General features: G+C 29.5%; 1 protein-coding gene across 1 annotated transcript in view; it reads left to right on the top strand.

Moving 5' to 3' along the window:
- Nucleotides 1–15,218: 15,218 nt before the first annotated feature.
- The window catches only part of LOC136969304 (neuroendocrine convertase 2-like), a 33,892-nt gene continuing 21,772 nt past the window's right edge, over nucleotides 15,219–27,338 (top strand). Inside the window, 2 exon segments of the mRNA XM_067263421.1 lie at nucleotides 15,219–15,544; nucleotides 20,952–21,056. Coding sequence (XP_067119522.1) covers nucleotides 15,353–15,544; nucleotides 20,952–21,056 — 297 coding nt within the window. The 5' untranslated portion in view covers nucleotides 15,219–15,352.

Here is a 27,338-nt window from a genome sequence, read left to right as displayed (position 1 = left end):
AAATTTTAAAGTTAATTCGTCACCAGGGGGACACCAGAAATCTGCATTAAACAGCGCTTCTCAAGTGGATATAAAAGTCTGGAAGTCTGCCGCTGGATAGATTAAAATTGAAGATGTCTGTAAGATCCGCCAATTTCTGAATTTTTTACTTTTGTTTTAATTTGGATGTTTTATTGTGTTTTTTAAAGGAACTATTTTAACCCGGCGGCCTAGCAGCCTCAAAGGAAAGGTCCGGTCGTCAAAGGGTGTTCTAGAACACAGTTAAGAAATAAATGGTGGACCCAAAAATTATTTTTTGAACAGACTACGTCTTCTTGAATCGACTAAAAAATTATCTAACGACGAAACTTAATAATCAAAAATTTTAAAGTTAATTCGTCACCAGGGGGACACCAGAAATCTGCATTAAACAGCGCTTCTCAAGTGGATATAAAAGTCTGGAAGTCTGCCGCTGGATAGATTAAAATTGAAGATGTCTGTAAGATCCGCCAATTTCTGAATTTTTTACTTTTGTTTTAATTTGGATGTTTTATTGTGTTTTTTAAAGGAACTATTTTAACCCGGCGGCCTAGCAGCCTCAAAGGAAAGGTCCGGTCGTCAAAGGGTGTTCTAGAACACAGTTAAGAAATAAATGGTGGACCCAAAAATTATTTTTTGAACAGACTACGTCTTCTTGAATCGACTAAAAAATTATCTAACGACGAAACTTAATAATCAAAAATTTTAAAGTTAATTCGTCACCAGGGGGACACCAGAAATCTGCATTAAACAGCGCTTCTCAAGTGGATATAAAAGTCTGGAAGTCTGCCGCTGGATAGATTAAAATTGAAGATGTCTGTAAGATCCGCCAATTTCTGAATTTTTACTTTTGTTTTAATTTGGATGTTTTATTGTGTTTTTTAAAGGAACTATTTTAACCCGGCGGCCTAGCAGCCTCAAAGGAAAGGTCCGGTCGTCAAAGGGTGTTCTAGAACACAGTTAAGAAATAAATGGTGGACCCAAAAATTATTTTTTGAACAGACTACGTCTTCTTGAATCGATGTATTATTCAGTACTTGGGCCTCTTCCTTGTGTGTCACAAAATAAACATGTTGTGACCCTAAGCTACGACACACAAGAAAGAGACTCTAATACTGAATAATACAGTACATATTAATTCATTATTATTATTATTATTATTATTTTACTTATTTATTATTATTATTTTTTGGTTAAAATCTTTTCAATTAAACAATAAACAGATTTAAAAATATGAGTAAAATTCCCGAGATAAATGGGATAAAAATTAAACAGAAATTCTAACGCGCCGATAAATTAACAATGGGTAGTTTTAATACGGAATCATTATTTAAATTATTATTTAAATTATTCCTAAACGTTATAAGATGAAATATATATTATCATTAAAAGTTAATTAATTACTTTTACTCAACTAATTAATTGGATCGTTTCTTATCATTCGTTACAACAATTATTAATCATTTTCTCTTTGGGAGCTCTCGACCAATCGATTATCAATACCCCGCATACCAAAAAAATTACCAGATTTATAATTGATAAAATGACAAGTTATAGATTTTTCTCATATTTTGCTTTCTTTTCTTCTTCTTCCGATAACAATCTCTAATATCGATCGCGATACATCCCGGAGAATGATCGATCAATTATCGATCGATTCGTATCATACCATAAGCTTGTCCCCCTTCGTTTTAAGCTTATATTGATCATTTTTTACCAGTTAATGTCATCTTTTTTATGTCAAATTAATGAATTAATCGTTCTAAACCACCTGCTATAAATAAAACTTCGAAATATTAAAAGAAAAAAGAATTATTTTATCGACCTGTTGCTAAAGGGCATATCTCTCTATATTCTATAATTTAACAGAAAAGGAATTTTCTTTTGTATTTTTTATTTTGCTTGCACACTAGATTAATATTTTTGTAAGAAATTTTCTAAAAGCCCAAGTAAAGCAAACCAACAATTATTTATTGTGACGTGGTCACAATGCCAGGCTCCTATTTTTAATCATATTTTTCATTTATTTCATTTAAAATATATGCTTTCCACCTCAGATTAGTAATGGTTTGTCTCCTGTAGATCATACTTTTCCTGTTAGAATAGAGTCTAATATCTTTCGAAGGAAAATTTTTAAATTGAAATAACGACTTCCAGTTTATATCGAAAGTTCGTATATAGTTAATAGGGACCTCCTGCCCCTACGATTTCTTCATCTGATTCCATCTTTCTTCTATCTAACTCTATTCTCGATATTAAGGAAGGACAGACAGGTAGCGACAATGGGAATTTATAGGTGTACAACTTTTTCAAATTGCAGCTTAATGAGAGAGAAGGGGAAATCTTTTGTAGTTTTTTTTCCTTGTTTTCAATCTTGTCAAATTTAATTATAAACGATTTTTGAATGTTTACGTAAAAGTTTAGGCGAGTTTGATAGACGATTTATTGATTTCTTTTTCCTGTAAAATAACATAAGTTTACAGACTCTAAAACAATAGGTTTTATATGTTTACATACACTATATAGATATAAATATTATGTCTATCTTTGTCCAAGAAAAATGTAAATTACACTTTGTACGTCTACGTCGAAATTTAATTTAACTTTAATTTTACTTTTAACATTATAATGTTACCCGGAGAGTTCAGCGTTGTTTCCCTACTTTTATTTCTGCTTTCACGTTAACGTACCAAACAACAGTTTTTTGTTATTTGGAACGTTATACTGTCTATATAAACAAGGTAGACGCACCTTAGACCTTAGTAGAGCCCCTCGTATATATACAGTGACCCCTCTCTAAAGCGGTCTCTCCTCCATAATGGACATTTTTCGCCAGCCGGTATTTAAAAAAAAAAAAATATGTAACTTCATTACAACTGACCTTTCAAACGGACACTCTTATTTACGAATAGGCATACACGAAACGCATTACCCCATGTCCCGACCTTTCTTAACGGACACAGTGTAGACTTTCTTGTTTGTAATTTGATTCCAAAATTCCTAGATTAGACGGACGCCGCTTATGGCATATTCGATGCAACTGTCTCAATCCTCGATTGGCTATTTAAAAACATTCTGTTGCAATAGAAAGTACTATATAAGAAGTTAAAATTGTTGGTGTCAACACAGTTCTTTGTGAGGAATCGTCTGAAAGTTGATCATAATACAGTAGAACGATGGAAAGATAAGCCTTCCTTCCATTACTACTGTTTATTCTCAGAAAATACACAAATCCAGTTAAGGACGGACATTTGTACGTGAATAGAGAGAACTGTAGATGAATTGCAGACAAATATGACAAGAACTGTGTTACTCGACATCTAACACAGAGTAATACGCAGCAACTCGTAGGATTTTACAAATCAAAGCAATAAAAGTAAGACTTTGGTGAAAAAGATACGTGCAGTAGTTGTCAGTATGTGGTGAGTGTATGGAAAGTGCTTACTAACACCAGGCAAAGAAACTTTTCGGTATGGAATATGCCCATCTCGAACTGCGATGAAGCACTCACAACGTCGTAGCAGGATGGTTACCGAGTGATTCGGGTGTTCTTCAGACAGAGTAGTCTATTCTACCTCAGAGCAATTGTGTTCGTTCTTATGTTTTGGGAAAATGTGTATTTTGAACGCAAAATATGACTGTTTATTGTTTTTATTTATTTATTTTTTTTTTTTTGGACTTTCCAGGCAGAACTGCGCTTCGAGAACGAATTATGTTCCGGTACCAAAGTAGCAAAGGAACGACAAACAATTTTGTTGGGTGCAGGTATGAGTGGGAAACGCGTGCAACCCTCTGTTAATTAGAAAGACTACTGGACTAATATGTTTCAAAAATACAGTATTATATAATACAGAATGAAATCAAACACAAAGATTTGGCCGACGAAAGAAATTGTGACAGATTGCGACTGGAACAACTGAATAGGAATATGTTCTGCAAACCAGGAAAGTATTTTTCTTATCCTGCAATACTGCAGCACACCAGATATCCAACTAGATAATAGTTCTACCGTCGAATGTTAAATTACTTCACCGTTGAATAAAGGAGTAATTCAAATTTCCAAAGTACAGATAATAAATGCTTATAAAGCACAAAATCACAAATATATATCGTCGAAACGATCGGTTGGGATTTTGTCAGTGCAAAAACAAAAATAAAAAAAAAGGTCCTTCGGTCACTTTTGAGGTTCGAGAAAGAAAAAGTAAAGATTAGTAGGGGTTTGCCCTTTATACAGCATACGTTTCCTTTAACAATAGAGTCGTGCCGGTCATCTATCTAATACCATTCGGGGGAAAATATTTGAATTGAACTCTCGTGACTTTCGGTTTTCATCGGAATTTCGTATGTTCCATTTGAAGACAATTTTGGCAAAACCTCTTTTGAGCCAACATCTCCGTATAACGGACTGTTTTGGTCTTTCGAGTGTCCGTTATAAAGAAGTTTCACTGTTGTATATCTTGATAAACAAAAATTTTAATAAAAATATAAAATATTCTCGAATAAAATATTTTTAAACTGCATTTTTGATGTTATGAATTTCAATATATACAGAGAAAGAAACGAATACAGAATATTTCATAAAAGCAGTACAACAGCATTATTTTCTACAGTTATAGGAATGCAAAATAACAAATTGTTCTATTATTTGACTATAAGATCTACTAATCTTATTAATTTTTAACTTTTTTTTTCTCTATTTTTCAATTTGTAAAGATTGAAATTTATAAAAAACGGCAAGAACGAACAGTACGAAAATTATTTTTATTTACAGATTAAAAAGATAAATATGAGAATAATATTTGTAAATTCCATTACTATAAATAGCAAGTTGAGGATGAAATTTATTTATTATCATGCATTAACTTTATTTTAAAAATAATCCCTTGTGTAAAATTATTCTCATAAAATACTATATATTAGTGTAGAAAATTTTACATTTGGGATAATAATAGCGAGGGTGCGGCCGACGTTTTCAATGCGAAAACGTGTACGTCGTACGTTCAGCGCAGCCTTCCTGTAAGCCTAGAAGTTTGAGAATGGCGTTTGGAACGTCAGTGGAATCATGCTCGACGTTCCTAACGTGATTGTCAAACTTCTAGGCTTACAGGAAGGCTGCGCTGGACGTCCGACGTACACGTTTTCGCGTTGAAAACGTCGGCCGCAACCTCTGTCGTAAGTTGTATCATATAATACAACTTACGACACTAAAATATAGTAATTTTTCTCGACTTTGATTATTCTTTTGTCTGCGATTTTAAGGAACGTGTCTTTGTTTAAATAGCCTACAAGAAAGTGTGAATAACTTAATTTGCTAATCTTCTGTATTGAAATAACACTCGTATCAAAATATCCTGACATTAATTCGGATTAAGTGGTAAAATACTAAAGTATTGCCAGTTAATCCTTTCCGAATTTTTCGACTTGCAGTTATTCTTTATTTATCTTGCACTTGTTAACGTTTACTTTGGAAGAAAGATTTTCATTTTTACTTTCTCGGCTGTTATACTCGTATATAACAGAGGGAAAGAAGTATGGCGAGCGGTCGAAAATTCACCCCACAAGACTATTGCATTTTTGGGCTCAGGACACTTCGAAACGTCGAGAAATGTAAAAATAAAAAAAAAGAAACATCGGAGGTAATTTCTTTATGTATGGATGTTAGCGTGTGTATGAAACAATTTTGTTCACCCTCTTTGAAGCTTAACTCCTATGCTTTTTGTCGAAAATTTTTTAAATTTGGCAGGAAGGTTTGTTTATTAGGAAGATCGATGCTATTAAATTTTGGTAGTTAAAGGTCGAGGGGGTTGGGAGATAATGGGAGTGGTATGTGTCTCCAGTAGGGTCAGACTTAATGACGATTTTACTCGTTATTACCATTTACAATTTCTTTTATAAAATTCGTCCCTATCCAGAAAATTAAGCCATTTTATAATAGTTAAGATATAAAATGTTTTTAATAAAATATGGTAACAGATGGCGCCATCAAAATTTTAAATATTTCCGGGAAAGTTATGCAACTCGTAGCTGGTTTATTTAAGCTTTGATGTAGATAAAATAAACTAACAGAATAATATTAAATGCATGAATAATTTTATATTTGACATAGAAGAATGTATATGAACTAAAAATATTATTAATATACAGGTTAGAATATTATTATTATTTGTTTCTTATCGGAGAAACGTCATTCATCTTATCGACACGTGGTTGTTTATTGCTCTCCATCTTCCTATGCAGTTGCTCTTTTCTTCTATGGATAAATAATGTTTTTTCGAATGACGTCTACGAAACAGCAAGTACACTTAACAATAATTGATTTATGTAGACAAAAATCATTCTTATAATCCATTTATAAGCATCAGACGTAAATATAAATGATAACATGACGAATTTCTAAGAATATTAACGAAAATGCTTTAAATAGAGATGTATATATTGATCCTTTTACAATGAAAAATGTTCTTTATAAAATATATATTTACTTAATCGAAGTATGTTCATTTAAAATCTTTATCTTTAACTCCTGTAAGTAGAGGCGACGGATATTAAACACGTCACAATGTTTGCTTTGTACAAAGAGCAGATGCTTCAATATGTGTTTGTTTCTAAATACAAACTAATAATATTGCTAACGCAATTAACAAATTAAATATATATATATATTTATTTATGTATTTATATACACCTTTTATTTATATAAATACCTAGAAATATCAACAACTTTAGAAATTATAAAACTTTGATTTTGTTAAAATAGATTCTTGCATCTTCATTTGTAAATTCAATTATATGTTAATTTAGTGAAGACAATATAAAAGAAGGGTATCGTTTGTATCCTATTATTATTATTCTGTAAATAAAGGATAAGCGTTTCTAGTAATTAAATAGAAAATTAAACTAGTATTCAATTTCTCTAATTGAAATTTGTGTCTATTATAGTTTGGAATCAGTTGAAAATATCATATTAATAAATGCGGATCGATACACGTCAGACATACAGTAAAACCTGCCTAAACGGGAAAAATATTCAGTACCGTACGAGTCCGGTTTACACAGGTTTTACTCTACATAATAATTCTTTATGAATATATAAGTCCTATTTGAGATTTTCTAGACGTACACTGTATAATTATTGCTGTTAGATTTTGAAATTGCTACCACTTTTCTTCATTTCGTAAAATTTATAAACAAAAAAAAATATTTTTTGTTTTGTTTACTGCTCTTAATATTAATCACTTGATAGTTGTACCTTTAATTCTGACACAGGATCATCGATAATATCTTCGTAAAAATTCGTAAAATGTTATATAACCGAGTGAAAATCGGTCAAAAAATGATCCTTCTGAATATTTTTACATTCTTGAACTCGGGCAACCTCAAAACGTCGAGAAATTCTAAAAATATTCGAGGTTTTTTCCGTCTGTATGTATGTTAGTGTGTGTGGGAAGAGCGCGATTTTGTTCACCCTCTTTGAACCTTAACTCCTTTGCTTTTTATCAACAATTTATGAAATTTTGCAGGGAGATTCGTGTATTAGGAGAAATGATGATATAAAATTTCGGTAGTTAAGGGTCGACGGGGTGGGCAGATAAAGAGGGTCGTATGTCGCATCTCGAACGGGTCAAACTTAATGAAGATTATACTGGTTATTAGCACTTATAATTTTTTAAAAATAAAATTCATCCCTACCTTTAAAATTAAACTTTTTGCCATTTTGTAATAATTAATAATATAAAAAGTTTCAATGGCGCTTAAAATCTGTTCGAATTATGCCAAATGATGTTCGTAAACTCAATAAGATTTAACATAATAATTTCTAATTACACAGAAAATAAATACGAAAAAAACCAAATTCAGATTTTTACGAATATTATTTTTGAAATTTTGTCTTAAATACGTTTTTAAATCATTTTTGAGCTTATTGAGCTGCAATTTGAAAAAAAATGTAGACGTAAAAATGCCCACTGTCGTCCGTCTGTCCGTCTTTCCTTAATCTCGAGAACGGAATTAGATGAAATCCGAGATTAGATATGGAAACGTTACAGGCAGGAGGCCCCGATATACGAACGTCCGATGCAAACCGGAATTCACTTTATTTCAGTTGAAAACTTTTGCCCCGAAAGCAGTTAATAGATGACCGGCACGACTCTATTGTTAAAGTTTTTTTTAAAAAAAATACATCACTAAAGAGGATAAGAAGTATTTATATAGAATATCAATATGGTCTTTTAAGTGCCGAAATTCCTTAATGGCCGAGATGGCAATGCCGTTTCTTTGATAGAAGAGTTTAACAAGTAACGAACTTTACTCAATCACCTTTTGCCACTCCTTCCTTTATCCGAAATTCGTGAGAAAACGTACGAAACACGCTCATTAAGAAAACGGCAGCGCCAAAATTTGCCGTAGTGACTGAATTTTTCAGAAAATCAAAATCGCATTCTTGGGAAATACGTGTATGAAATTTGGTTGAGATTTGCCCAATACTTTCTTTTACGTAGAGTTCCGAACACCTCTTTAATTGTTATCACCCTGTATATCAAACAGAATGTTTTTTAACACGTATATCTAAATCTATGAAACAGTACATTAATATATTATATATAACAATATGTACAGTAAAACCTGTGTAATCCGGTCCAAAGCGGAACCGGAATACAGCGGAAACCTGCATAAAATGGAAAAATTGTTGGGACTAAACGATTTTCTATGTTAGAAAAAAAACTTGTCAAACCTGAAAAAAATATTGGCTACCGTGCAATTCCGGCTTATACAGGTTTTACTGTATACATACAGTATTAATTATTATAAATGCTATTACTGTACTTTAATTTTAAATACTTTAATTTTAAATAGAGCACAATTGTTTTATTTGATACATTACATTTTTCCTAATCTGATATTCCAATAATTTAATTTTTATACATATTTTTAAATAAATTAAATTACTAAAGACCCTTTTTTTATGCCACAAATATTAAATATATCGGCGATAAAATCCGAACGACTTGAAATTCTTTGAATATTTTCTAGCATTTCAATTTTAACATGCAAGTCAATTCCAGTCATACGAAATATTTTAAATATTTAAAAGTAAATTAAAATGAAGAATTCTTTAATTAAAATTAAAATAATAACAATAATAATAATAATAAATCTGTCTTTAACTTCTGGTTTCAGTTCTACAAGTTCTTAATCAGAAGGAAACACATCCAAGATCTAAGCTGCAAGATAAATGTAATTACGAATTTAAAAAATACAGCAACCAGTTGCTTAACTTTCTCGACAACATTTGGTGGCGCCATCTCTTATCATAATTTTATTTTAAAAGTTTTTATATTTTTAACTATTATAAAACAGCAAGAAGCTTAATTTTTAGGGTAGGAGTGAGTTTTATAAAGCATTGTAAATGCTAATAACGAGTAAAATCGTCATTAAGTCCGACCCTACTAGAGATACACGCGACCCCATTATCTCCCACCTCCCTCGACTTTTAACCACCAAAATTTAACAGCATTAATTTCCCTAATAAAGAAACCTCCCTGCAAAATTTCAGAAATTTTCGACAAAGCGGACAGGAGTTATTAAGCTTCAAAGAGGATGAACAAAATCGTGCATCCCAGGAGGCACATTACACACATATATACACATCTATACATACAGAAATTACCCCCGAATTTCTTTGCATTTCTGAATGTTTCAAAGCAAAAAATAATTATGACTTTAATTAATTTTATTTTTATTTAAACGTATTTTTCTGACGTAATAATTAATATAAAAATAATAATGTCATCTTTTATCGATGAAGAAAAATATTCGGAAATAATTTTCAACCTTTATTCTTTTATTTTCTTATCTATAAAGGTCACTAACTTTTATCTTATTGAAGAATTTCATTAGCAAATTCTCTTATGAGACTAAAAAAAAATCAACGTGTTCCTTCATTATTTAAAAAGCAAACAATTACAGGATAACAACCATTTTTTTAAGTGCTAACGAATCAGAAAGTCTGTAAGAAATGTTTTTAAAATAAATATAATTAATTTTTATTAAAGAAAGAATTTAATAACATTTACTGAACCGTGCCCATCGAGTCAATTCATTATTGGACTGCAGACTTATAAATTTCCAGTGTCGTCCGTCTTTCTGTCTATCCGTCTGTCCTTCCTTAATCTCGAAAGCGGAGTTAGACAGGTGAAAGTCGAGATCAGATGTGGAAAGGTTAGGGATAGAAAGCCCCGATTATCTATATACGAACATTGATCTGAACCGAAAGTCACGTGAATTTTAAATTAAAATATGATTAAAATTATTTATGGTGACATCGTTATAATGCCGGGCTGCAATTATAATGTCGGCGCTCTCGATTTTACTAGTGTTTTCCCCCCCGTACATCATACTTTTCCTGTTAGCAGTAGAGTCATGCTTGTCATTATCTCCGTTCTGGGGATTAAAGAAGGATAGGCACAGACAGCCAGACAGACAGACCGGCGGACTAACGGACGCCAATGGGAATTTACAGGTCTGCAATTTTTGAAATTTACGGTCCAAATAGCAGTCCGGTATTTTGACCATGTCACAACAATATAAATTTCATTCACGAGATTATGTCTACATACGATCTTCTATCAAAATCATAACTTTTAATTCATAATATATATGTATTTCAATGTATATTTTATACTTTATATCCGAGTATATAGTTACACATTAAAATATTTATAATTGAAAGAGCGATACCTTCTATTATCATTTATGACTTTCTACTAAACCTGTAAGATGGACAGATGATCACTGAATGAATCCATTAAGGTTTTAAATACATTATTATTATATTCGGGGTCATAAATAAAACAATTATGAGTCAAGAAATCGATAAAGTATGATCTGGTTAAGTAATTTTCGAATAAATTTATAGTTGATTTAATATTGATTAATTAAAATAATTAATCATCGAGTTATCGCATTACACTCGTCTGGAAAATTATTCGTCTTAATTATATTAGCAATCATTTATTCGTGTTTCCTAGTGGAAAAGTCTTTGGTTTTCTTCAGTTTGTTTTTTCGATATTTTAAATGGCAGTAATTTCTAATCTTCTGCCGAGATCCTTAGAGAAATATCGAAATTTTCAACACCACCCGAAATGTCGAAAGGTTATAATAAAATCCTGGAAATTGCAAATCGACCGTCTGGTATATAATTTATTTTTATGCTGTATGTCTTTATACAAAATTGGATAGCACGTCCATCTGTAAATTAGTCGCTACACATAATAAGATAATGATAATTCTAAAAAAATTCCAAAGTAATTATGTTCGTGTGAAATAGTAAAAGCTTGAATGACAGCTCTGGTAAAGCAGTTATTAAAGCCGATTTTATTATGAGAAATAGAAACAATAACCAGAAAAAAATTATTGTGTCATGGTCACAATTCAGGGCTTAGATTTTTAATCGTATTTTTAATTTATTTCATTTAAAATATACGCTCTCGATCTTAGTAGTGTCTTACCCCGTACATCACACTTTTCCCGTTAGCAATAGAGCCGTGCCGGTCATCTATCTAACACCGTTCCCGAGATTAAGGACAGACAGACGGACAGACGGACAGACAGACAGACAGACAACATTGGGAATTTGTAACACTTAAGTACGATAAAGCAACGAAGATTACTCGAATTGGAAGCAAATTTTATTAATGATAAGTGCGTGTCTTAGTTTTATTTCATTCTACTTGCAAAAATGGATTATTTTTAAATTAATTGTACCGTATGTAGATTAATTGTTTACGATAAGATCATCTAGATAAGGGGTTACGTTAAAGGAATAAATAATCTTTTAGTATTCTCTGAGCCGAAAAATGTTCGTGTACTTTACTATCAACTCCTCCGACAATAAAAAAGATCGAGAGATGTAAAGAAGATATCAATATTGTCTAATGGATCGGCATTTTGTATACGTAAAAAAAATGAGCATGGTTACGACGATTGCTTTAGGTTTTTAAATCAGATTAAATTAAAGTAACAGCAGGAGAAGAAAGGTAGATTAATCTTTGGTTTTTCGCTGTGTTTGATATTTTTCAACTTTAATAATTTCCTTTGATAAAGACAGCGCACGATCAATATCAAACCATTTGTAATTTTCTGTTTCAAGTGAAAAACTAGATTGTTCTGTGACGAAATCTTTTCAGTTTTTTTTCTGAATTTAGTAGCCGTTCTGTGTGTGCGCATGCTGTGCCCACTTCTTGTTATCAAATTAAATTGGAGTTAAAAGTTTATCTTCTAATTTAGTAAATTATAAACTCGTCGTAAACATCCCTCGATATTTATTGATATAATCCTCAGTATTTTATCGTCGTAATGTTTGTTTGCTTTTATATTTATTTATAAATAAAAACTTTAAGTAGATCGATTTCCAGCATCTTCTTTTAGCGTGGAATCTCGTTGAATCACGATCCATTGCTTGCAATACGTAACTTTATATCATTAAAAATATACAAACAAAAATGATATCGCAATTTACATATTTCGTTATTATAACAGGTAATTTGCATATTTATTTTGCTTAATCAGAATTTATATTCAATATCAATTCCTTGCTTCTTAATTATTTATTTAATATAAAGATATTTTGCTTCTTCATATTACAACCAGTTCATATTTGAAAAATATCCAGCAACGAGTTGCGTAACTTTCCCGGCGAAAAATGTTTATGTTTAAGAAACACGTTAGCCAAGTTTAAAATTGTTTGTGGCGCCATCTGTTATGAAATTTTATTTTAAAAATAACTTTTATAACAGTATTATTAATTACAATACAATTTTTTTTTTTTTGTTAAACTAAAAATTTGTACGCGTAAAAGAATTTCATAACTCGGAAGCTCTATCAGATATGGCTCCACCCTCTTAATTTTTCCCGAACCAATGGCCCGATTTTCATGGAAATTTGTGGAAACATTTCCCTCAAATACTCAAATCTCCCTGAAAAATTTCAGAAATTTTCGACGAAAGGAACAGGAGTTATTAAACTTCAAATTGGGTGAACAAAATCGTGCCCCTTATAACACACACACTAACATCCATACATACAGAAAAAACCCCGAATTTTTTTTTTTCATTTCTCGACGTTTCGAGGTTACCCGAATCCAAAAATATAAAAATCTTGGGGGTCATTTTTGTTCGGTGGCCATACTTTTCCTCTGTTACATATAACAGCCAGGGAAAGTAACAATGAAAATATTTATTATTTTTCTTTATTCCATTCCAGTATTGAAGGTATTTTATTTGAATTTTCCTGATTTAAACTAATATCTTCATTCAGTCTGCGTTTGATACTTTACAGTTTTAGTTATATTAAACATTCCTTCTTCTTCCAGACGAACTGATTCAATATTTTCTTTGATTTGCTGTTTACGTGTTTCGATTTAATGCAATATATTTTATTTTCGCTAGGTGTAAAAATTTATTCGGCTTCATATCCGGTAAGATTTGAAATTCATTTCCAGCCGCATTAAAATATGTATGTTTATTCCTTTGTAACATTATGATATTAAAATAAGTAAAAGTTCTATTAAACGTATTGAAAATAAACATATTTTTCTCATGAAAAAATCAATAGAAAAGTCTAGGAAAAATGCCCATTATTTGAATTATGTTTCGAGAACATGCAACCTCGCAATTGTCCAATATCATCTTCCCTGCTTTGAATAGAAATTTTGCATAATTAATTTCAAATAATTGCTTTTAAACGAACAGTTATTTATTGCGATATCGTCGCAATGCCGGGCTACAATTTTTGATTATATTCTTAATTCATTCAATTTAAAACACGTGTCCTCCATCTTAAATTTCTAGTGTCTTGCCCCTGTACATCATACTTCTCCTGATGATAATAGAGTCATGCGGTCATATGTAACTCTATTCGGAGGAAAATTTTTGAATTGACTTAAGTCTTTTATCGGAAGTTCGTATATAGAAGGGATGGCCAACACATAGACCGCGGTCGACCGGTCGGCCGCAAAGATTTAGAAAGTAGCCCGCGAAGCTAAAGTTGAACAATTTGCTTTCACTTAAATTAATGTTTAAAAATCTTAATTCGATAATTTATTCTTACAGTAATAGACTGTCTGTGCAACGTACCCATACTGTTTGTATTTATCCCGATGAACAATGCAAATGAATGTTAACTTTCAAATTCATTGTAGTCGCAACGCATGCGCATATAAATGGCAATCGCATAAAATGGCGCAAAATCATGTGTCAGACAGTAACGTGACAGCCCCTGGCTTCAATCCACTTGTTACTCCTTCTTTGTGCACTTGTATTTACTTTCAATTTTAGTTTTTTTTTTTCATACAGCGAACAGAAGCAGGTATGTTAGTTTATTAATTATTGTTTTAAATGTTATTAATATTTAACCCTATTATTTTAGAATGAATAAACCAAGTAAAGGTCGAAAAAAATAAAAACTTATCATTATTAATTATTTATTAAAATATCTATGAAAAATTTGAAAAATCCTAAAATTGTTTGCCCATATTCATAGTCGTCCGCAGACTATATTTTACCTAAAAAGTAGCCCCTAAGGGATAAAAGTTTGGCCACACCTGGTATATAGTTAATCAGGTCTCCTGCCCTTAAGCTTTCCACATCTGGTAGCCTCGACTTTAATCTATCTAACACCGTTGCCAAGATTAAGGAAGGACGGACAGGCAGACAGACGACAGTGGAAATTTATAGGTCTACAATTTTTTCAAATTGCGGTCCTTTTACGTCATTTATTTCATACCCAAGTTACTAGTGTGACGAGAGTTTAGAACCGAATACCTTTGATTAGATACTCTCTTTTCGTTTCCACCCCAGAAATAATATAAAGTGGCACATAGAGTAAACGTAGATCGATTTACATTAAGATAAATACTTAAAAAGTATTATTTTCATCACAATTCAATGACTCTCATCGAGTGTTTTGCCATCCATTCCACATGTTCGTGAACCTTAGCAAGTTCTACTTTCATAAATATACATATAATCCTTACGGATAATGGTTCTTAATCAATTTCTCCATCAAGTATTTTCTATATTTTTTCCAACTTTTGTAAACAATCGAGTCCCATAAGGACGGAACACCATCAGTACATAATAATCGATAAAGTTTCCCGGGGTCGAGCATGCGCCGCGCCCGTCAACTACGTCACTGGTACATAGAGACGTAACGAAAGAGGGTAGATATACCTCTTCAGACGTCAGCCACGACGTCGTACGGACGCATTTCGTCTTGTTTGTAACAAAAGCGCAATTAATCGGTCGACTTAAACCAACACCTTTGGCCATCTTGCCCGATGTACGGTGTTGCTCTCGCTGCTTGGGGAAGATGGAGTCTGTCATTTCTGTTGCTCTTCATTGTAGCAGCTCCAGTCAGCTCTTCTGCTGATGTGTATACCAACAGCTTTTTGGTACGTTTGAAACGTTCGGTAGACAACAACGTGGCCGATCGGGTGGCAAGGAGAAATGGTTTTGCCAATTTAGGACCGGTAAGATTCTCTTTCTTTACGTCATTTTATAGTGGTTTAGTATTACGTACGTGGCATTTAACATGGTTTCTAGATCTATAATTCGCGGTAAACACTCACCCTTCGATTAAGTAGAACGGTCGAGGGGGCGTATTATAATTTGGTAGCATTTACATACCTAAATATTTAATAATTTTTTTTTAAATTAACAGTTATCTATACACATTTGTAAGAAATTATCAAATTTTTTCGAATTTTTCAGCTTATAAATTGCACAAATCATATATATATAACTAAGTAATTATAAGGGAAAGAAGCCGTTCAATATCTTTTATTATCTAGAAACCCTGAAAATATCCGAACTATTGATATTCTATACAGTTTTAATTTATCATAAGTCTAATATAAATTTCCAAGTCCTTTCATCACGAAACCTTAAGAATTTTCGATTTTTAATTCCTCGATATTAAAGGGAAAAAAATTGAAAGATTAATTTTAATTTTTTTAAAAATATTCTTTAATAAAATTTCAAATTTGGGGATTAAAACTTTTGAAATTGTAAATTTTACGAGTGATAATTTAAGTTATATTCCGAGTTATCTTAATGTGTTTTCAATTGCGCTTGTTTATAATTTATTTTAATATTAAGAGAATTTAATCAATGACAATAAAAGAATATTTCTTTTGGCTTTATTTAAGGCTGGCGTTTAAAATAAAACTGAGTGAATATCATCCTTATCATCTACATTTAAATCGCTAAATAAAAGATTAATGATGATTATAATCTATAGAAAATAAAACGTAATTGATTAAAAATGCACATTTTGCATCCTAATAAAGATAAAAATTGCTTGTCCTTACCGTTCTTTATTACTTTTTTCTTAATGACTATTCTTGTTGATACAGTTTAAAAGGGAAAAAAAAAACAAGTTTGGTTTTAACTTAGAAAATTTCACATCTATTTTTAGAAAAGTAAATTTTACTTGATAGGATAATATAAATATATGTTCCTTCATATCAAATTTTTCAGTTTATAAATTTTGTTTACGTAGAAAAACGGCAACTGACTTTAAAGTAAGTAAGAATGTCATCTAGAAATACGTCTTCTATCGTCTAATATATATATGTGTATATATATATATAGTAAATTCACACATACATATATATAGGCTTACGTATAAAAGAAAGCTATTTTAGGACCTCTATTTTTCTATAAGTTATTGACAGAATTCTACTCCTCCCCTTTCTAGCAACTGAGGCAATTTCTCCATGGTCACACTTTTAAACCCCATTCAAGGCCATTGGCGTTGGATCGTGTCCAGGAGTATTATAAGAATGGTTATTGTGTTAGAAGGGCAATCGTAACTTTATATTGTTTAAATATTTTACATTTTCCTATTTACCTAGTGATCTTTACGATGTGAATAATTGCATTCCCTGCTTTATCATCTTTCCATTGGCGCATACCAAACAGATTTTCGAATTTAAAACAGTGGAATCTTATTAAATTGCAATTTAAATTTTATGATTTATACTTCTAACTCGCCTTTAAATGTAATTTATGGTCGTTCAAAGTGAAAAATGAGGTAAACGATACCGAGGGAAATATATATATATATGTATATCGATTCGAAGATCGTTTAGAATGTCGATAAATCAATGATTTTTAAAAACTTTATATTTAAAAATCCTTGAAATATTCTAAATTTTAATAATTATCCTTGAGCTAATTTTTTTCTATATAATTAATATTAAAAACTTTAGAAAGATTTTTATAGATATAGTTTATAAAAAACAAACATTCACATTATCTAAAATAATAATTTTCTAGTTATGCCATAAGGCAATTGATTCATTTATGTAGTAATAATTCTTCGTTATGGATGATTCCGGAACCAAATTGTCACCTCGGAGTGATAAGTTCAAGAGATAAAGCATCTTAAGGTCATCACCTCTTTCTCTCGAGATGTAGCCTTTGATATGTCAGTGATATTCTTTTTCTCTTGATGCTCTGATAGCTTCATCTTTCACTGCATAAACAATATACACGCGGAATTACTATACTTTTATGCATTATTCTTATCTAGATAATTAAAAAGATCAGCTAAAATCAATTTTAATTGTGAATATTTCATTTTATAACAAGTAAATAATTTAAGATCTCGTGTGTGTGTGTGCGTGTTAAAAAAGCTTCTTACACAAAATAAAATAAAGCCAAATTCATGGTTTAAAAGTTCGTTTCTAGAAAAATATTTCATAGAAACGAACTTCCTATCTAAATCTAAAAGATTTCATATTTTCCTTGTGGAATTTTATTTATCATCAATCTTAGACGGCGACAAAAAATAATAATAATAAAATCGACTTTCTAGCAGACAGTTGTTGCAGGCAACATTTTTACAAGGCACACACATTGGCAAGCATTATCGTTAAACTTTATATATAATATATATACATAATGTATGCCAATAAAGTGCTTTTATAAATGTTGCTTGCAACAACTATCTGCTAGAAATAATACAGTAAAACTTGTGTAAACCGGACCCAGTTTGGCACAGGTTTCCGTTTTGAACAGGTTTTTTTAACACAGAGAATCGCTGCCTTCCGAAGAATTCTTTTCGTTTTAAACAGGGTTTCCTGTATATATGTATATATATTATTTTAAGCATATTTTCTGAAAAAATCCTATTAGAAAGGAAAATAAAAGAAAATAAATTTTGATGTTTTCATAAAATCGATTAGTTTAAAATATTACGAAATTATATGATAAATTTAAAAATGAGTTTAGTAAAACTTTAAACAGTAATAACAAAAAAAGGGTATTATAAAAGTTTACAAATCTCTGTCGAAAGGATTACATTATCCAGATAAATTGGCTTATAGAATTAATGGTTGAAACTTGAGGTTATTGCTATTAAACAGATCCTAGAGCTAAGTTTTTTCTTTTCCTTTACAAATCATAAAAATTAATCTCCTTTATTAATAAAATTTTTACCGTTTACTAAAGAAAAAAGCCAGCGTACAATATACTTTTACATTCCGTTCAATTTGAAATTATTATAAACTATTTTTTTTTTTAAGTCTTTGTGACTGGGAAGTAGTAATTATTTTATTTTGACGTCACTCCCTTTCAAATAAAAGTTCAGGCTAAGAAAGGAAGTACACAAACACTCCTCCCCCTTCCTTACTAAGAGTCTGCTGATTCCTGCTGAGTTAACCATATGTCTTGGATGGTATATTGACAAAATGACGTTTTTCACTATATTGTATAGGCTTTACGTGATTTAGATGGATGACATAGAAATGACGATGTCCGACAAATCTTCTATCGGTTGTAAAAACTTTAATTTAGTTTTACTAAGTGATAAAAAGTGGGTTTTTTTTATGAGGAAACTTCTAAATTTTCTTCCATTCCGGAGGATTTTAGTCGCTCCACTCTAATCATGATCAAAGTTTCACGTCTTTTGCCATTATCGAATGTAGTTTGAGTGCCTACTTTCTTCATTATCAGGCTATTTCCAAGCGAATTTTCAATTTTTAATCAACAAATGAAACGTGAAATCGCCTTTTTTAAACTCTATTTTTAAACCTTTTCAGTCTATTTTTTTCCTTAAACTTAAAACAAGGAATGTTAAATACGCGTTTATAAATACGCCTTATTTTTGTAAAAATACATTACTTTATAAGTATAACAAATTATTAAAATTTATTATTTATTTTAAAAAGTAATAATAATTAAAAATACAAAAATAATATTTAATTGTTGAATAATTCATTCGAAGAATGGTTTGCTTTAATTATGCAAACATTCTACAATTACTGAATTTTATATTAAATTTTGCTTTTGCTAACGAAGGAAAAAACAAAAGAAATTCGAATAAAGAAAGAAAAATATTTTTATTAAAATTCCTTTCCTGGAAACTTCATTAAATTTTTATAAAGTTTAAACAAAAAAAATTAATTAAAAAACTTTATGCTTAATATTAATTAAATTCAAATATCCTCTAATAGAAAAATTCTTTAAAATTTAACATATACACATGAATTATTAATTTATATTTTAATTATATTATAATTTCTTCTTCAGAAATCCTTGATAAATTGATAGAATTGAATATTTCCCTGTGGATTTTCTTAAGATAACTCCTACTTGGCTAACCAATATTAGAAAAGTAGCCATTTACACTTATCTTTAATTGTTGATCTTGATCCTTTTTAATACTTTTAAGTTATTAAAATTATAATATCAAAGCATAAATTATTCTAAATGAAAATTAACAAAATTTTTATATATTTAATTACATAAAGTATAAATATCGCATCATAAATCAAATTAAAGAGTAAGGAGAAATCACTCATCTAAACAATTTATACAAACAAAACTTTTCCTCTTCTTCATCCCATTTCTTAATTTAAAAAATAAATAAATAAATAAAATTTTATATCAGTTGTTTTTAATTTAATTTAAATATTAAGTAATTTTTTTATAGTTACTTTTTATATATAAAGTTTTGATGGAAAATATTACCCTCTTTCGTAATTTGAATCTTTTCGAACAAGCATCAATCCCCCTCATCCATCACCTTGGCAACTGCAACATTGGATCGCCAATGACGTCATCTCAGACGATGCTGACGTAGTTAGATCGATAACTTAGAAACGGGACTCTGTAGTCAATGAAACAGATGTCCCTAGACGTACTAATGATTCGTTTGACCAATTTTTATCAGAAAAAAAAATTCAAAGTAATGTAAAATAATACACAAATTTCCATTTGTAAAATGCGCCTCATTTTTTCTATTAAATCAACTTTATTAAAAATATATACGCCCTTTTATATAGCTAAATATCATAATTACAGATACGGTTTATTTCTTATTTATTGAGTTAAAATTAAATTATTTATACTCAGGAAATTGAAAGACTTTTATAAATTTTTTATGGATTATTCTTTCGTTTAGAGTAGACGTAGGATACTTTTTTTTTTATTATACGAAGATTCATAAAGAAAATAAGTTCAAGGATTATTGTGTTGTTTCTAAACTTTTAAAATCCTACAGAAAATGAGGATGAGAAATTCTATTCTATTGTAATTTCCGGAAACTCCCTCACGCGATTAGAAAATATAGCAATGAGTTGCGTAACTTTCCCGGCAATAAAGTTACGCAACATCCATACATACAGAAAAACACCCGAATATTTTTTTTTTTTTTTTGCATTTCTCGACATTTTGAAGTCCCTGAGTCCAAAGACATAACTTTTTGGGAGTGATCTCTTGACCGATCGCCATACTTTCTCCTCCGTTACATATGAAAGCAGGGCACTTTATAAAACATATGCTACATTCTCGTAAGATTTTATTCACTTTCTGTAGTTGTTTTTTAAATAATTATTATATATATATATTTAAATTTTTATATGTTTTCAGATTTTAGATTCGGATAAAGAGTTTTACTTTGTTCACAAAGCTGTTCCACATGCTCGTAGAAAGCGTAGCACGGCCCACACTAGAAAGTTAAAATCGGATCCTTTGGTGAGTAATTATCCATTTTAATTCCATTTAATAAGATTAAAACAAATTTGTTTGACATTTAATGATAAATAACTTATTATTAGTTATAGAATTAAAGCCTTTGCTAAGGGTCTATTTAATTTGTTTTTTAATTAAGAAAAAAATCGAATAAATTACTCAGATATTAAAAGAGAATTTTACATTTTAAACATAATTAAATGTAAGATAATTAAGTTTTTAATGAAACATTTTTATTGTGATTTTCATTATAACTAACAGAATTTTAATTGATAAATGTTCTGTTGATATTCTAAAACAATTTAGGACCCTTTATAGGAAAGATAATTGACTAATACAATTGAAAAACGGGAATATGTAAGCATAATCGTCGAAGATAGGGCTCAAATATTGGTTCCAGAAAATTGAAACAATCACAAAACACCAATTACAGCTGTAGTTACTTTTCACTTCCAATTAGCAGCACGAATGCTCATTCTATAAAGGTTCCTAAGTTATTTTAGAATTAAATATCTTGCTGAAGAGAAATAAAATATAATAATTGATAGACTGGTTATATTATACTATAATATGAAGAGCAAACACATGCTCATGTTCGAATTAATACACTTAATTGTGTTAGAAGTTTTGGTTTATGTGATGATTCTAGTAAAAATAACCTTAATGGCCATAAAGAATTGACACGCAAAGAAAAATTTCCATCAATAACATGGTTTATGTCTTCTTTTACGACATTATCAAAAGTTTTAAGTGTCTTCCTTACATCCCCCATCCATCATTATTTTGAGCAATCTTCCAGTTCACACTATATGATGTTAAATGCAATTACATTAAATTGTATTTAAAATTAAATGCATATACTTGAATTAATTACATATATAAATGCTTTATATTTATTCTTATAATTAATTATAATTAAAAATTAAACATAAAACCATTTATTCGTGATTATACTGTATTTATTTATATAGACTGTACTGTACATTATATTATTTATTGATATTTGTGAGCTAAACGGTGAAAAGTTATTAATATTAATGGGCTGAAATTTTAAAAAACTGTAAACATAAATTCCACTGTCTGCTTGCCCTTCCGTAATCTCGAGAACAAAGTTATATAAATTAAAATTGAGACTAGATATAGAAACCTTAGGGGCAGGAGGCCTCGATTAATTATACATAAACTTCTGGTTTATATCGAAAGTCACGTAATTTCAAATCAAAATTTTACCCCGAAAAGAGTTAGTTAGATGACCGGCACGACTCCGTTGCTAACAGGAAAAGTATGATGTACAGGAGCAAGCCACTACTAATTTGAGGTGGAGAGCATATATTTTAAATTAAATAAATTAAAAATATGATTAAGAATTGCAGCCCGGCATTGTGACCGTGTCACAATAAATAATTTGTCGGATTGATTATAAATTGTTCTTGCCTATAAATTCCTATAAAACCAATAAAAATATAATATTTTTATTTAATTTTTAAATTAAATGACATACTACAAGAAGTATTGCAAGTAAAAAAGTAGCATTTTATTTCTGTTATTTAGACAATAATTGTCTTCTTTCTTTGAAAATATATTATAAATTTTCATAACATAACGTTAAATGATTCGTTTCTTAGAATAAAAGGCCTATAATATGAATTACGATATCCTTCATAGAATCAATTGCCTACTAGGTACTGTACTCCAGGGACCTCAAAATTGGAAGAAATAAAGCGACTTTACCGTTGCAATTGTGTAATTTATAAATAATTCTACAGTTAGATGTAATTAGTTTGTGATGTAAAATTATGTAGAGGAGCTTCAATATTCTATCCAAGTAGTCCCAATTGGTTTTATTGGTATACAGTAACGCGACACGTGGGCGATCTGCCCAGGAGGAATGCCTCCCGGGAGGATTTTTATGGGAAATTGGCCCCTATTTAGGTGTTACTAACGTGAAAAAAACACGGAAAACTCCACGTGGACAGCCCGTTGTCCAAGCGCGAACCCACGACCTACTACCAGTGTTTGGTGGTTTTATAAAAATTGCAACCCAATAAAATTAAACTTTAATTTCTCGAAAATTAAATTTGGCAATATTTTATTTTATTTCTTACAAAATAAATAAAGATCATGGCATTAGAAGGCAAATTGCATTTGTAATAATCAAAGCTCTTCCGGCAAATGGCATCAAGACGTGTCTACTTGAAATGGCGATTGATAGTTACTCTTTAATCTTCATATGTGAAAAATTTCGCAAATATCATACAAGAATTTCAGTAAAACATTTTCCCCATTAAAATTATTTAAAAATAATTTTTTCTTAACAAAATATTTACGTCTTTCTCAATTAATTCCTTTAATGGAATTTAATATCTGCCATGTTCAAAACTTAATTATATCGTTCTCTAATTGCAAATTATACGTTGTATAAACTAAGTTTTAAAATTTAATTATTTGTCGAACTTCTCTGATTCCAAATTTTAAATTTATTAATTGTTTTTATATTCGATTCTATTTTTATATCCGAGAAAATGACAGTTTTTAATGTTTAAAAAAACATGAAAATTGCATTTAATGTTTGCAAGTTTTAGTTTTTGTTTTTTAGGGCGAGGATATACTGCAGATGTAAATCTTAGTGTCTTAAGTAAACTTTAAAGGAATTATTTAATATAAGACGTTTGTTTATTTTAATGACATTCTTTTCTCGAAGTATGTCCCTGGGGATGATAAAAGCAAATGTTATTCGAGTGAGGGATGTTAACTAGTTTGCTACAAGCAGTATAAATCAATAACACTTTGCTGTCATTTCACTGTATCTGTTAGACGAAATCTGTCGTCTACTTCAATTTATTTATTATTTTGTTTTTTTATAAAAAACAAAATAATAAATAATCAAATATCTCTCGTCTTGATCTTGTTTTCTATCACAAAAAGATTCTCCATAGTCGATTTTTTTCCTCAATTAAGTTATCTTATTTGTTGCATATCTATTTAAAGATCAAAGAGTGAGGCCGAACGTCTGATCTTTGATTATAACAGACATCTAAATTTTTATTTTTGTAACAGAAACTGTATTATATCGAAGATTAATTAACCTATAGGCTACTTCTGTAGTTATTGTTCGACTTTGTTTAGTGTATTTTTTAAAAGATATTTCGTAAACATGGAGTTATATCAGAAGAGATTCTCTTCTGTAAGGTATAGTTGAAGTATTCGGGTTATTTTTAGAGTAAAGAAATAGGAAAAATTCCATTTAATCTAGCATCAGCTTAAAAATATATATTAGAAGAAATATTCGCCCTAATATTTTCTTTTTATTTTAAAGGGAAAATATACGAGAATATAATAATTTGACACCTAATAGAATATATTATTACAACTGTTAGAAGTGGTTGGCATTTAATTTAAAGAAAACAATGTTTCTAATTTTAAATACTTTAATCCTATTTAAAAAGATTTAAATTTTAATTAAATTAAAACTGTAAAATAAAGTTTTGATAAATCTCTCTCCACCGAGTTTAATAAAGGGTTTCAAATGCTATTTTTATCTTTGATTTTTTTCCAACTCGGTTTTTCTGCAAATCTTTTTCGTTTTGATATTTTTTAAATAAAATATCTAACAAATTAAATTTAAAAAATAAAAATTATTAAAGTTTCTTTCTTCGTATTAATATTTTACCATTTACTTTCCCCGGCTGTTATAAATAACAGAGGGAAAGTATGGCAATCGGTCGAAAAATGACCCACAAGATGTTTACATTTTTGGACTCGGGACATCTTGAAACATTCAGAAATGCAAAAAAATTGTTGGATTGTTTTTCCTGTATGAATGCATGCTAGTGTGTTGTGTGGGAGGCACGATTTTGTTTACCCACTTTGCACCTTAATAACTCCTCTGTCTTTTGTCGAAAATTTCTGAAATTTTGCAGAGAGATTTGGATATTAGAGTCATTGATGCTGTGAAATTTTGGTGGTTAAAGGTCGAGAGGGTAAAGAGATAGAGAGGGTCGCGTGTCGTATCTCGAAAAGGGTCGGACTTAATGAAGATTTTACTCGTTATCATCATCTACAATTTTTTATAAAATTCGTCTCTAACCTTAAGATTTTGCCATTTTATAATAATTAATAATATATAAAAAGTGTTTTTAATAAAATCTTGTAAAGATGGCGCCGCAAACAATTTTAACTGTTTTGCCGGGAAAGTTACGTAACTAGTTACTGGATATTTTTTTTATAAATGTGACAAGTAAAATACAATCCTTACTTGAACTACACACAAATAAACAGAATATAAAACTTTTATATAATTAAATGTTTAATATTAAACAACCTTAACTTATTTTTATAAAGATTTTAGAAATAATGAAAATGTAAATTTATTAGATCATCAGTTAAAAAGTAATAGGAGAATCTTATTAAATTAATATATATATAATACATAGTTCGATGAAGTTTAATTAATTTAAATTAATGCAAAACGTTTTAGAATTTAATTTAAAATTAATTATTGGTAATTAAGGAGCAATTTTCCGTTATATAAGTTTCAGATAAGAGGAGAAAAGGTTTAGAAAAATCTTCACAAAATTAATTTTATTCTTCCATTATGTAATGAAATTTTATTTAAATGATTCATTATGCATATAGGCTTATATGCTATACACGAGATGAAGTCATTTACATAGATTAGTCGTACCCTTTAAGAATTGTTTGTTATTCTAATTTGCAAATTCCCCAATGATTCAATAGTTACTGTAATTTATCCGATTTCTGATTCAATCTTCCAAGTTTCTTATATACTTTAAACCTTTAGGCTAGTTATATGCCTTCAAATGTAATACTAAACATCTGAAAAACCGCACTTTTCATATCTGATATGAAAAAAATTAGTTTCTAATTGGGTTTTATTCATTTTAATATCAATATTAAACTAAAATTCACAATTATATACGCTATATTTACGTTATAAATTCTCAATTAACGATTAAAGATGATTGCAGGCAATCTCGTGCAACATCTTCCGACTATCAGGTCGTTCGCGATCTACTAGTTGGAGGATGCTGACCTGAAACCGAGGAAAATCATAAATCGTAATTTTTAAATATTATTGTACTGAAGTTAAAAACAGGAAAGAAGCTAGAAAAGTCACATTTTGAGAGGATATAGATGAATCATTATATCGCTTTATTCAGTTATAAATGTATTTAAATATCTACTGTACATTTTATTTGTAGTGTAACAATTATTATTATTTAAATAATGTCTCATTTGTATTACAAATATAACAATGATTTCGATCTTAGTAAACATTTCATAATGCAAATACTTTAATTAACAGAAATAAATTCCATGCATGTAAGCATTTTGATGTAAATATTTGCATTATTTCCGCCTGGAATTATTGTAATTTTAAGAAATGTTAGTCGCATTTTATCGCTATAAAAATTTATCGCATTTTCTCATTTATTTTTTGTGGTTATTCCAAAAATTATTTCATTGTTTCATTCATTATCGTTGACACGAACAACAACACTTTACTTTCTTCGTGGCATTATTACTTCATGAATTATTATTATATAATAAAAAAAAATAAATATTGTGATAAAAATTTAATAAATATACATTATATTAAATTTTATAACATAAGAGAGAGATTAATAAATTTAAAATATTTACTCGGTGAAGTAAAAATCTCATACAAAATATTCTTCTGAAGTGAAATATTTTTAAAGCTATTCCACTGTAAAATCTTTTTTTAAAAGGATTTCATTTAAGAAAATAAATTTTTAACAATTAAAAATATTCTAAATATTTGAATTTAATAAGATAAATTACATGAATAATCGATATGATAGATGCTTTAGAGAATTATTCCATCAAATATTCATATTTTTGCAGGTATTAGTAATCATTATTTATAATAAAAGGAGTAATATATTTGTTTTATAACTTATCTACGTAATTATGGTATAAATAAAATCACCTCGAGTCTAGTTATTAACTAAAATATAAAAGTAAAACTTACCTAGAAATTAATTCTCATTATCTTTCATTAGTTAAAGCCTCTGCCTAAAGGCAACAAGACAATAAAAAATTATATAATTTCAATTAAAATAAGAAATTACGCAAGAAAAATTATTTTTGATACAATAAAATGTTATTTGATATAAAATTAAATACATTTACTTTAAAATTTACGCATGAAAAATTAAAGACTTTATATAACTGTTGATGTTATCGCGTGAGTTTCTTTGATGTTTATACATTAACATCTGCAAAAATTATTGATTTAAATGT

This window comes from Centruroides vittatus, unplaced genomic scaffold, assembly GCF_030686945.1.
Source record: "Centruroides vittatus isolate TY-2023 unplaced genomic scaffold, ASM3068694v2 contig_1776, whole genome shotgun sequence".
In the NCBI taxonomy this organism is placed as follows: domain Eukaryota; kingdom Metazoa; phylum Arthropoda; class Arachnida; order Scorpiones; family Buthidae; genus Centruroides; species Centruroides vittatus.
Note: the sequence above shows the minus strand (reverse complement) of the source record. Positions and strands in the feature narration are given on the sequence as shown.